The sequence below is a fragment of the Grus americana genome, chromosome 3 (genome assembly GCF_028858705.1).
Source record: "Grus americana isolate bGruAme1 chromosome 3, bGruAme1.mat, whole genome shotgun sequence".
In the NCBI taxonomy this organism is placed as follows: domain Eukaryota; kingdom Metazoa; phylum Chordata; class Aves; order Gruiformes; family Gruidae; genus Grus; species Grus americana.
The window spans coordinates 125,749,010-125,762,209 of NC_072854.1; the positions used below are offsets into that span (position 1 = coordinate 125,749,010).

A 13,200-nucleotide genomic window follows, 5' to 3' on the forward strand; every position below is an offset into this window, starting at 1 on the left:
CACCGTGAGACGCGGCCGGTCTTTGCTCGCTGGAGACAGAACCCAGCTGTGCTTCAGAAGGGCGAAAGCTGCACCGCGGTCATGACCACGTCGAGCACCGACTACAGCCCCTTCCACCACAACCTCCCGCCGCCTGCTCATTTGTTTATTTTGCCAGGTTAATTTTCACGCTGAGCAGTTCCCGGCTCTCGCTCGCCACGTGGCCATCCCAGGGGTGCTGTCCTTACCGCAGGGACGCTGGGGCCATCCTTCTGCTCGCGGGACGTGGCTGGGGCTTGTTGACATGCTGTTTTGGTGGCTCCGGGCCGTCGCGGGAGAAACGATCCCCGAGAGGGCTCACAGGAAGGGAGATGTGGCAGGGATAGATTTTCCGGTCCTAACAATAGCAGTTCTCGTGACATTTTATTTTTCTACAATGATTCATGGCTAAAAAATAATTTCTATAAATATATGGCACGCAAATTAAATTTTAAGTAGTTTTGTCAAAACCTGAGAAGCATACATGCAATTTATTTCTCTGAAGCGCATGGTTTAGGATCTCTTCTTTAGGACCTCACCCTGCCTTGGAACTTATTAACGCTTACTCTTCCTCCCAGATTGTTACTGGGAGGGCCGGCAGGCCCCCGACTGCAGCCCCTCTGCTTCTGGGGCAAACCCGGCTCTCCTTGTGTAACTACGAATCCGCCTGCCTTCTACCTTCCCTACGCATCACGGGGTGCTTTACGCATCGACAGCGCAAGCAGCCCTTCACAACACAAAGGCTTCTCCCTCGAGCTCCCAACAGCGTGCCTGCGCCACACACCGCCTGCGGCTCTCCCAGCGCCGCCGCGCCTCGCTGACAATCCCGCCCGGCCTTCCCAGCGCCACGCAAAGCTGGACGTTCCACCCGCCACGCTCCGGGGTGTCACTGGGCGCAGCCGGCCCTGCGAGGAACGACCTAGCTGCTAAGGCGGAGGTGCGGAGCCGGTGCACCAGGCGCTGGCAGGCCGCGGCCGGGCCCGCCTGTGGATAGCAGCAGTCCCAGGCAGACAGGAAACCCTGCAAGTGCTACAGAGAGTAACGTATCCGCGGGCTTCGGGCTTTTCTAGGAAGGCCCTAGGCCGTGACGTCAGGGCGACGCCGGGGTGACGTCAAAGGCGACGGCGGCGCCTCCAGTTCCCGGCGTGCCCCGCGCGGAGCCGCCCGCCGCAAGGCACGCCGGGGGCTGTAGTCTTCCCGCGCGGGGGGGGGCACGGCGCGGCTGCGCAGTGCGGCGGCGCGGGCGGGGGGCGGACGGAGAGCGAGCAGCCGGCGGCGGGGCCGGCCGGTTCCGTGCTGGCACGCCCACCGCGGCGGTGGCGGCGGCAGCAGCAGCAGTAGCGGAGGGCGGCGAGCTCGGTCTCCCGGTGGGGTAGCTCCCATCCTCTTCCCCTCCCTCCCCGCAGCCCGGGGCGGCGCGGCCGTAGCGGGCGGGGCTGTGGGCGCCCGTCCCCGCACCTGCCCGGCCGCCGGGCCCTCAGCCGCTGCCGCGGACAACAGCCCCGCGCGGCCCGCACTGCCCGAGGGGAGCCCCTTCCCCTCAGCCGCGCGCCCCGAGCCGGGATGTTCTCCAGGAAGGGCCACGCCGATGTCAGGAAATCCACCCAGAAGGCGCTGGACCCCAAGCGGGACGTGCTTACCCGCTTCAAGCACCTCCGGGCGCTGCTGGGTGAGTGGGGGCGGCCGGCGGGGCGCTGCCCCCTTTCCCGCCGCGCCGTGAGGGGAGCGGGTCGGGACCTCCCCCCCCCCTCCGCGCCCTGGTTTCCCTCAGGGCTTCCCGCCCTGGCGTCTCCCCGCTGCAGCCGCAGCCACAGCCCGCTGTGACCCGCAGCGGCCGGGGGCGCGGGAAGGAGCTGCTCTTCCCCGCAAGGAGCCGGTGCCGGCGGTGCCGCGGGTCCCCGGGCACACCTCGGAGCCGCGGGCGGTTCGCCGGACGCGTTCCCCCTTCGGGCGCCGTTTTATAATGCTGTTTGTTTGGGGTGGCTGGTAAGAGCTGTCCTAAGGCAAGAGTGAAACCGAGGGATCCAAGCTTCTCGTAGGCAAGCTTGTTGAAGACACCCCTTTCTGCCTTAGGTTTCCTCAGCTTTCTTCAGGCTTCTCTGCAGTTTTGAGGAGCTCTGTAAGCTCTCCTGGTTGTAGCTGTTGGAAGGCAGCAGTGCGTGTCCTTTCAGAGTTACAGGAGCTGTTACGGAAAGTTACTGGTGCGTTTTGCTGCTCCTGGCTTTGGAAACTTGTGTCGCCCAGCGTAAAAATATTTGTGCTGCAGCATTGTTGTTTGAGTGCAAAATAGTACGTACGTGCATTTGCTGCAGGGTTCTTCAGAAGATCCATTCGTAGAGGTTCTGCTCTTGTCAACAGCATTATTTATTTTTATTTTTTATTTAAAGTTGGGAGGGGGCCATGTAATGGTATTTTGTCATGCCCTTCCCATGTCTATGGCAAGGTTGAACCTTTTTCTCTAATGTTGCCTTCCAGTTGAAGCCTTAACTCTGATCTGCTCATTCTGAACAATGAAACCAGTTGATGTATTTCAGCTGTGAGTTATGATTTGCAAGAATTTGGGTGGCCTCCTGTTCTCTGTTAGTCAGCAAACTGCAGCAGGAAAAGGCTCTTTTAAGAGCTTTTGTGCAGTGTCCCAGCTCAGGAGAATCAGCGACGGTGTTAGTATTTGTTTATCTCCTTTTAGATTGTTCTCCTGAGAAATAAGAAGGAAAAAATGATCTGAGTTGTACTTCTTGTGTACTCTAATAGTTTTTTAGTCTACCGCTTCAGGAGAGTTTGGCAGGTATGCAGGAGCCTCAATGATGTTGTGTTACGAGCTGTGTGAAGTACGCAAGTGGCTGCAGGAGAAGGCATGAGGTCAGCGGCTCTTCAAGAGAGCGCAGAAGTTGGCTGATACATCTTCCGCTGAGGAGCGGTGCTCGTATCGTTCCCCTCGGACCCCCCACGTGCTTGCTCTCGGTGGTGTGAAGGGTGCGTGGAGCTGGAGTTACTGTCAGGCCGAGCAAAGGTGCTCCCCTGCAGTCCTCCACCTCGTATGTGCACCAGGCTGCAAGACTTGCACTGAGGAACCTCGCTGTGGTTTGAGCGTGGGCTCGTTGGTGGTGCTTCTGATTGAGTTTGAGATTAAAAGCTTTTTCCTGTGACGTTTCACTGATAGGAGACAAATATACAAAAGTAATTTTGAATGTACTGTAGCAAAGCGAGGAGCCTTTGTGGTAGGGACACTGAGTATGACCCTGAGTGAGAAGAGTAGTGGTTAGTCTCCCTCGGGATGGTCCCTTTGAGACAGTTGTACTCTGTGAGAGCTTGGAAACAAATGAGTAGAAGAGTCTGTGATAGTTTAGCTTGTTATGGGCATCTCAACGACTTCACCTGTTTCTTACAGGTGTGAGTAACCATCACTGATTTAAAGTCATTATTCCCCTGTGATCTACTGCATTTGAGTAGCTAATCTGAAAAAGACATTTTTGTGGGCAATTGATTACAGGACAAAGCGGTGGACAAATCTGTAAGTGGTCTTGTGTCACGTTCTAAAAGTGGGCAGGTTTTGCTCATCCTTTGAGCAGCAATACCTGTAAGTTCACCGTGCCCAATCTGTAGATATTTAAGCTTCACAATTTGGACTCACAAGTAGAGCAGTTCTGACCGCTGTGCCTCAGCACCTGCAGTCTTCACATTTTTTGTGAACAGTATTGAACCTTAGTGTTGGAGTTAGCTGCGAGTGAAGGGTATGTGACTGCTCTGGGTATAAATTCCTCCTATTTTGTATGTAAAAAATCTCCACAGTTAGCTATCTGGTGGGATTTTTTGGTTTTGTTGTTGTCTTTTGTTTGTGGGGGGTTTTTTTATTGTACCATGTATCTAAGTGCCTAAGGGCAGGAATTTGAAAAGGCAAGAGAAGATACTTTACCTGCATTATGATATGCCTTCTCTTATTGCTCATGTGCTGTAAAAATAAAAAAAAAAAAAAATTGGGGGGAAAAAATCTTTGTTTATGAGGTAAGGTTTAGAATGTTTTGTGAAACCATCCTGAGAAAGATTGCTTTAAGAGACTGTGGCGTGAGCTCACAGACTTTACATTTCTTCCTTTTCCACCAGCCTCATGAACATAAACAGACTTGAAGAAGTAAGAAATATGGCAAGACACGACTAGTTTAAGATGACATACTGGACTTGCTGTGGCTCTTGGTTATACCCATCTTTTGGCAGTGTTATGTTTTTGTGTGCCCGTGTGGTACAGAGGAGGTTGTCAGGCTCCTGTGACAGACCTGACGGGTGGAACAAATGGAAAAATACGCCTATTAGCGTGACGAAATTAATTTATGTCCCAAAGCAGATGGTACAGGAGGTAGTATTGTCTGGTGGTTTTCTGTAAAGATACTTATTACCCAGTTGGCAAGAGGGGAAAAAATACACCCGTCACTTCTCAGGAAATATCTTTTCTCCCACGTGTCTGTTACGCTTGCAGATAGTGACCTGATTTTTTTGATTAAACTTATTATTGAACATTGGTTTTAAGTGAAAGTTGTTATCAGTGCCAGAGGGCTGGGTAGCGTATTAGTAGCTTATTGGCTGAAGTGCTATGATATGACAGCTGGCTGTCTTCTCGTGGACGTGTTTTATTGCAGGGACTGTGTCAAAGCAGGCTCTGGTTATGTTCCCCGAGATGTCTGCTTTTGAGAATGTCTGTGTAAATGTTTTAGATAATATGGGAGTAGCTTTTTGAAGATAATATCTTCATAGATATTGTTGCAAGTGTGTGTGTTTTAGTATTATTCAGCACAGAAAATGAAGCAACGCATAGTAAGAACCTCTCCTGTATTTAAGGAAAACAAAGCTTTTGGTATAAAAGTTCAAAAATAGTTGGATTTTTTTTTTCTGTCTCTTTTTTTTTTTTTTTTTCCTTCCACACACCCCCCCCCCCCCAATGTGTCGCTCCTTGTGCTGGCCAGGGGTAGGAATGTGTGTGCCTTAGTGTTCCCAACTGCTTCACTTGGGCCACAGTGACACTTGTTCTCAGAAGAACTGCTTCTCTTCTTATGTTTCCTTAGGAGATGCTATCGTTTCTTCCTTTGTTAGTTTTAAATCACAGGAATTAAATTGTAAACAAAATGATGGCTACTCATCTGAGATCCTCCTGATGCAGGAGGATAAAAATCAGAGAAAAGATGACAATAGGGGAGGGATGAGGGAAAGGAATGTGTATTTCCATAAATAAGGGATTGTGTGAGCACCAGGATCAACACTCAGTTTTTGATTGCTTCAGGTCCCTTAGCTACCACCTGTGTAAGTTTGTCCAATATCCAAACTGAAAGAAAAGATTCCCTTTAAATTTGTGTTGCTTGTAATGTCTCTCAAGTCTCTAATGCCCATTAGGATCCGAGTTCCTGCTTCTGTGGGGTAGTCTCCCTGCATGGCAATACAAAATACTAACCGGAATAACAACTTTATTTTAAAGTGGATGTTCACTTGTGTTAGGTAAACAACCAGAAAATTTCCTTTATTTTTTTTATTGCTATAAAGATGTGCTAACTTTCAGAACTTTCATAAAGTCAGTAGGAACTTTTTTCCAAATGCAGTGTGTGGAAGTGTCAATAGCGTGGTCTTTTTTTAGGATAGACTTGAAAAATAATGGTCTGATAGATGGTGGTGGTGACGTACAAGTTTGGCTCTTTCACACTGATGGGCTGTAAATTAAGCCATCTACACTGTTTCCCAGAGTAGTTTCTAGGAGACTTTTTTTAGCATAAAAATGTATCTCTGCTCTTTAAGACTTTGTTTCTGTGGCTGTTCCTGGGTAAAAATATTCCTTTTTTCTTTTTTTTTTTTCCCCAAATTGAGACATCTCTTTCAATGTTTTCTCCTCAGGTACAGTTGAAATGTTTAGTTTAACTTCTTTGCATGACTTAATGTAGTTCCCTTGAATTTTTCTTCTGGTTTCAAGAATTGCTCTGTCATGACACAATATCTTTTATGAATAATGGTGCAATAGGAACAGAAGCTACTGTCTGCTGTGGGTCTCCAGTAATCTAGATGATGTCACTCTTTGCTCATGCATAAAAGTGGATGAAGTAAGTTTTTATTTCATAAAGGTGAGGATCCTTTTCTTCGTGGCGCTGTTATTCTTAGTAATATCAGAGTGATTTGCTTGCAGACTTTAAGGCTGGAAACTATAAAGTCAGTTTATAGGTAGTGTCTGTGAACAACCTCTGGTGATGTAAGTTGGCCACCTCCATTCACATTATACTAAGAAGTAAGGAAAACTGGGAGCTTACCCGTAGCTGCTATTGAACATGCTGCGAGCTGCCTGCAAGATGGTGACAACAGTTAAACAATCTTCAGGATGATAACCTTCTTTTGATAGTAGCACCGATTTGGTGCAGTTACCAAACCCAAATTGTTTTACAGGCTTGCGGATTGTGTTGATCCTGAACTTTGGTATTTGCTGAGGTGGCTTGTTTGACCGTGCATGTGCTCACACTTGTTTTTGAGCATACTGATGGACTAAATTGTGCATCGGAAGACTGGTATCGAATTAATAACGTGCACTTCAGAGCCCGTGCTGCGGCACTTCGCTCCTGGCTGTGTGCGTAAAAGCTGGGCCGTTTTCAGAGTTACGGCAATTTACAGGTATTTCAGCCGTGCCGTTGAAGAAACTTATTTAAATCCTGAACTGGAAAGCGGCAGTGTTTTGTCCTTTGGTGTATGTGTTAGGAGTTCTGCTGCTAACAGATATGGGGGTGCTGCTTACGTCCATCGCGTTCATCCTTTCCTCTGTTGAGCGGTGGACAAATACCTGGTAGACCTGATATGGCTACACGCAGGCTTCAGTTTAGATTAAATAGGAAATTTGTTAGGTTACCAAGTGCAATCCTTAATCTTTTTCTTTAGAAAATATAAATTAAGGAAAACCCCATGTTCTTCATTTAACTCCCTCAATCAAAAATGAGATAATAAAGAGGAGTAGTGTGGTTTTTTTAGTTATGGCACTGTCTTGGTTTGCTCAGTTCTGTATAGCTGGATTAATACAAGCTTAGTAGAATTTTTCATTTAGGGATGTTAAAAAGTGAACGCTTCCAAACTTCATGCTGAATTTAGAACAGCTGTTGTTCCTTAGATTTCATGTGAAATTTGAAGTGTTAAAATTATTTCAGAAATTGTTCTAATTGGAGGGGTTTTTTAGTGATGGTATGTTTCCATGCTGATGTTCCTTTGAAAAAAATGAAGGACAATTATCTTCTAGGCTTTTAATTAGCATTTAAAGCTCTAATCTGAAAAAGTGGGTTTGGGTTTGTTTGGTTTTTTTGAAGGTAAGTAAAAATGATATGTAGTTTCTGGGGTGAGGCTAGTAATAAAAGTTTATCATTAACCAAAGTATGACTGCAAAGTTGTCTCTTCATCTCCTTCAATTTTTTAAGTGTTCGAGATAAAGATGACCCCTCCCAATTGAGAGAACTTTGTATAAATAACAAAGCCAAGTGACTTTGGAAGTTCATGAATTTAAGGAGGGATTTCTGACTACTTAAATGACTGCAATAACACTTGGTAGTTAACAGAAAAATAAAATCGTGTGCTAAGGACACGATTATTGTCCCTCTAGATATTTTTATATGAGGAAGACTAATGAGAGCTTGGCAATAAACTCCGATTCTTATTAAATGGTACCCGAGTAGTTTGTTTCCCTAAATTTTAAGTAGTAAGGCAAGTAAGGGTGACTTGCAGTTATCTAATGAGCCAACTGTTTCATGTTTTCTGTAGAAGAAATGTCATGCGTACCCTCGTAAATGTCTCGCTATTTCCTATGTGTTGCTGTAAAAGCTGTAAAGTGTTAATCAGAAGCGTTAGCCAATGCATCCCCTACCCTTGTTTGGGGAATGGGGTTAATTAGACATGTTTTTGGAAAGCCACTGTGTCTCTGATGGCTGATACTGTTTGCCAGCTTGCCTTAGATTTCAGCGCTCAGAGTTTTGAATTCGCTAGGTGGCTGTCTTCAACAGTAGTAATCTGAGAGCTATTTATGAGTAAACATAAAAATATAACCTAATACCTGCAATTCAATCCCAACCTTGCTGTTTAATTTCCTTGAATGTTTATAAATACTTGTTCAGTCAATGTGATTGCCAGAAGTCAGTCTTTGACAGTGCGTGAAACTTTCACTGGTGTTTTCCATTTGAAAAAAACAGGAGAATGAGCCTTATCCTGCTACAAGTTAAACATGCACATAGTAGTGATCCAAGTTACTGCCTCAGGCTTCCTGCCAACTTTTCATAAATCCTCTTGAGCAGCAGTCTTTCTTGTCATGGCCTCTGTCCGTCTGTGAAGATCATTTTTTGGTGAAGTGGGTGGGAGAAACTGGATTGCGGGGAGAGCCAAAGCAAGAGCGCAGCAGCGGAGCTTGTGAGACTGGGCTGCGCTTGCCGTGGTGCTGCCTGTCTGGAGATGCTGTCCCTGCAACCCGGCGTGACGTAATGGGGAGAGAGGCTGTTGGAAAGGGTGTTGTCACCAGCTTGCCTGATCCTCCTACCACCCAGAGGTCGGCTTAGCTGGCAAAGGCATCGCCTGCCTCTCCTGTGCCCAGGGGAGCAGGGTGAAGCGTTCACGGTCAGCGCTGCTTTCCACTGCTCGTCACCGTGAACACGTGCACAGCGAAGGAGTAGAGAAATGGTGGTTTCTCAATGGATGCAAAAAAAATAAGGAATTTGGTAGTGAAATGCCCAAGAAAGCTGTATCTCTGACTGAGCAGTGGAATTATTTGATGTGTGGTTTATTCATTATGTGTTGGATTTTTTTTTTAAGTGAAGTGGGCAGTGTATCAGGATGACAACTTGCATGCAGAATTGCAAGAAAATCTTACTTTCCGAGTGAATATCTACTCTTAGGCTAGTAAATGGACTATTGTCGTTGGCCTCTCTTAAGGTTAGAAATTGTTTTCCTATATATCTGGCAAAGGAATATAAGGAACAAAATAGTTCAGTAGGAAAAGGATGTAGCTGTAAGAACGCGTACTTACATCAGAATAACAGATGAGTCACCACTGAAATGCCGCATTTATAGAAAAGGAGAATTTACTTTTTTTGATTAGGCAGTTCCTTTCTCCTCCTTTCACAATTTAAAGGGAAAAAAGTTTCCTTTTTGTTTAGATTTTAATGACCTCATTCCTTCATATGAAATCCTTGTAAATGAAAGCCTTGTTTTCTCCTAGAGTTCTATTTAACAGAACACATTCATAGGGAGGAATAATTGAACTTAGCTTGCAAATTCAAGACCAGTAGTTTGTAGGAAACAAATATCACATAAAAGAGTTTCCGTGTGCTAACTGGTTCCATGGTGCAAGTAACCAAAGCCTTACAACTGAAAAGGTATTAATATTTTTTATTATTTTCAGGAAAAAAAAAATCGTCCAAGGATAAAGTCATTCTTCTGTAGTTGTGTGATATTATTGGGTCATCTTGTTGTAATCAGCTTTGTCTTGATTAATGAATGGGTTTCTTGAGAGGTGAAACTTGAGAAGGCGTGTTGTTAATAATTCTTACCCTTAATTCCGGGCGGAATCATCTATCTTTTCTTGACCAAATCAGTTACAATAAAGAGCAAACAGTTGAAGTTAGTGTGTTTTGCAAGTGTCAGGTTTAGAAACATTAGATTTTTTTTTCTTAAACAATAAACTTATTTCAAATTTTAGACCTAAGTTAAGGCTTAGGAAAGTGATGCATGCTTGGGTTTCCATTATTATTTTCAATGAATTGGGAATATACTATTTTCTAAATTGATCTGCTTGTCAGATAAATTTAAGAACTGGATTTGCAATTTGCATACAGAAATCTTTGCAGGTATTTGTTTTTTCCAACAGTACCTGCTTGTTTTGATGATACAGAAGCTGTTTGGTTAGATAGCTAAAACACACCCCATTTTTTTTTTTTTAAACAAATGAACATAAGCCACACTGCAAACTTTCATAAATTAAGTGAAAATTGAAATTTCCCTATTTTACTCGCAAGGATGGAATCACAATTTAGTATAGAATATTTAACAAAGTCACTAGAATTGTTTTGTATTGCGTTTATTTCATTCTCTAATACTAAATTTGCATGAAGACAACAATTTTCAGCTTTCTGATGTTGTGTAATAACTCCGTTTGTTCCTCTTTTCAGATATTGTGGATGGAAGTGAGCTGAAACAACTTTTCGAGAACCATTATTCTCAAATTTATTTTATATTCTATGAAAACTTCATAACACTGGAAAATAGCTTGAAACAAAAAGGTAAGTTTCAGAGTTTCACCAGCCATTGTTGAGTCAGTTTTCTCTAGCTGTGCTCAAAAGCATTCTATTAAAGCTTACCTAATGATTATATAGTCCACAATTATCTATATTTGCATTAACAGTTTCATGCACTACAGTACTAGTATCAATCATTTTAATTTTATGATATCAGAAGAGACCAACATGGAAAATTGCTCTCTGAAATGTTGTAACTAAAATGAATTCTAAATACATTTCTATGGCTAAGTGTCATTTCAGCACAAAAATCAGTTCTTGTGCACTTAACATCCGTATCCTCTCACCTTGTTTTGAAGTATGGGAGGCCTTCATCCTACAATTAAGCAGATGTCTGTTCAACTTGAAAGACTGTCAGAGATGTACAGAACAAATGTCAATGTTGAAGATAGGTCGGTAGGAATAGCCGTTTGCTTGGAGATGATCACAATGACAGTGCTTTGCAGGTCTGGGACTCTAGCTGTCCCTCATTCGTAATCAAGAGAGGCAGGCGCTGAAGTCTGGAAGCATCTTGCTCTTTTGATATTAGATAAAGATGAAGAAAAATAGACCGAGTGCAACGTCTTTGACTTCAGTTGAATAGCAACAGTGTAATTTTGTTGTCTGTCTCGTACCCTATATTTATGGCAAACAATATTGTTTTCTGTCTTGCAGGGAATAAATCGCAAAGGGAGGAGCTGGACTCCATTCTCTTTATTTTTGAAGTAAGTTTTCCATACCATGAAATGAATTCGTATTTTAAATCTCACTGTTATTATATACTTACTTACACCTTTACAATGAGGGATGAAACCAGATATCAATCAAAATGATGGTAGGGGTGCTAGAATAAAACCCAAACTTTAAATGGGACTCTAGAAATTGAAGTTAAAATAAAGATCAAGTGTTCTCAACTCTTACCCATCCCTCTAAAAATGGAAAAAACACCCACCCCACCCCAAAAACCTCAGAAGTATATGCCTTCATTTTTTTGCATTAATATATAGTTTGTATTTAGAATAATATTTCTACTGACAGTAAGAATGATGCTATTTAGCCTAATGTGCCTGTAATACAAAAAATGGCCATGAAAATGATGACATGAAATCTTGGATTTTTGTGGTCTCATCTTCTGACTTTCGTGATGTAGCAAGTTCATCTCCTTTTTCCTTTTCTCCCTCCCTTCGCTCCTTCAACTACAAGACTGCATTTTCAGACTGAAATCTGGAAATCAAATTGTGTTTTCTGCTGCTTATGATATTAGTAAAAGAGTCTACTTTAGGATTTTCATGAGGCAGTGTCAAAGAACACGAGCTCATATATTGGCTAGGTCCACATCTGGGGCAGGAGGAATTCTTCCTCCTTCTCCCTCCCCACCCCTGTGGAGAAGGTATCGCCACATTTACTGAGCAAGGCCATGCAATTTAATGGGAGCTCATTAATACACTTACAGTCTTGACTAAGTAATTAAATTTCTGTGGCCATGTCATTGAATGGAAAATGGCTAATGCTTACTCACTCAAAGTGAATAAATTCCTGTGTCTTGAAAATGGGTGGCTAATAACTGGTTGTCTAATACGGCTTAAAAACATCAGGAGAGCATTCTGTATGGAGAAGAAAAACATACGTAGTTATATATGCCAGCGTTGCTTTGGGTCCCGATCGAGGAGGATATATTCTGGCTATCGACAGCTTTGAGGAAGAACGAATGGTTTAAGATACTTGTGTGGAATTTGGAGCAATCCACCTCATGGTGTTACCTACTGGAAATAAGTTTGCAATCCATTTAGAACTCTGTAACTTCATGCATTGTAGGAAGACTGCTTTTTAGAGGGGCTTTTAGTGCGCAGACCAAGAATACATCAGCCTGAACGCAGGACAAGAAAAAAATGTGAATGCCAAGTAATTAAACATTCATATTGTAAGCCATAGGAAACAAACTAATTGATTGTTAAGCTCGCCATATTTAATCTGATGTCACTGTGAGCCAGAGGTTTCCTAGAGTTTTCTTCTAATTAGCTAAATAGGTAATTACTTAGGATTAACAAATCTGGAGTCCATGTGCTGAGGGTTAACAGTTTCATAAATATTTTTATTTATTTTTAAAGGAGTTGACTTCTGCCTTTTCTGGTATAGTCTGGGGGGTATCCTGCTGCTGTTCTTGAGTGACACCTACTGTGTGTATTGAGCAAAAGTAACAAATGCCTTTTCCACAAATCCTCTGAAAACTAAGTTGACTCAGTTGTAATTTATTGAAGTCTTGATTTTACACATCAGCTACATAGCTTGGCCACTCAGCAGTAACATCAAGCAAGATATTAATCAAAAGGGGGTAATATGAAAGGTTAACAGTTCATTCTGTGAAGTGCTTTTTTACAATTAATATTACAAAGTTCTCAGATCTAATTTTATATTCTCTAAGGTGCTTTGGCCATGTCTTTTTCCAAACAGATACTCATGAAATGATATGGCAACTGTAATTATCTGTATTATTTTTCCCTTTTTCAGCTAAAAGGCCAAAATGATCTGAAAAACAAATTTGCTTTTTGTCTGGTAAGGCTTAGTTATCTCCAAATTCGTAGTATGTTTTCAGAACAGGTTAATATCGTTTCTTATATTAGTGTTCTCTATGCTTTGAGGGCAATGTTTGTTATATCTGTCAGCTGAGCACTGTGTCACAGAACTCACGAAAGGTGTGCTACATTTATGTAAGTTTTCCAGGTCCCGTGAAACTATTATGCCGTCATTTGTGAAAGCTTGGATTTATTTTTTTTATAATAAAGTATTTTTTTTCTTGCAGCATCAGATACTGATTCCTCTGACACTGCATTTTTTTATCTGTAAAGAAATAAGAGCACACTGATGGTTTTGATATAATACATAGATCAATTTCCATTCTCTATAATTATGCTTCATTAGTTAA

At 43.1% G+C, this 13,200-nt stretch overlaps 1 protein-coding gene across 11 annotated transcripts in view; it reads left to right on the forward strand.

The window, feature by feature from the left end:
* Positions 1–1,266: 1,266 nt before the first annotated feature.
* Positions 1,267–13,200, forward strand: part of RALGAPA2 (Ral GTPase activating protein catalytic subunit alpha 2) — a 127,231-nt gene continuing 115,297 nt past the window's right edge. For 9 of the 11 annotated variants that reach the window (XR_008576521.1, XM_054821600.1, XM_054821607.1 and 6 more), the window contains exons 1-3: positions 1,280–1,687; positions 10,173–10,283; positions 10,953–11,002. Coding sequence is in view for 9 of the 11 variants with exons in the window: in XM_054821600.1 (XP_054677575.1) it covers positions 1,582–1,687; positions 10,173–10,283; positions 10,953–11,002 (267 nt within the window). In the remaining 2 variants the exon portion in view is untranslated. Of the gene's footprint in view, positions 1,688–10,172; positions 10,284–10,952; positions 11,003–13,200 lie in introns of those variants that run through there. The other 2 variants (XM_054821601.1, XM_054821609.1) reach the window with 2 other exon arrangements.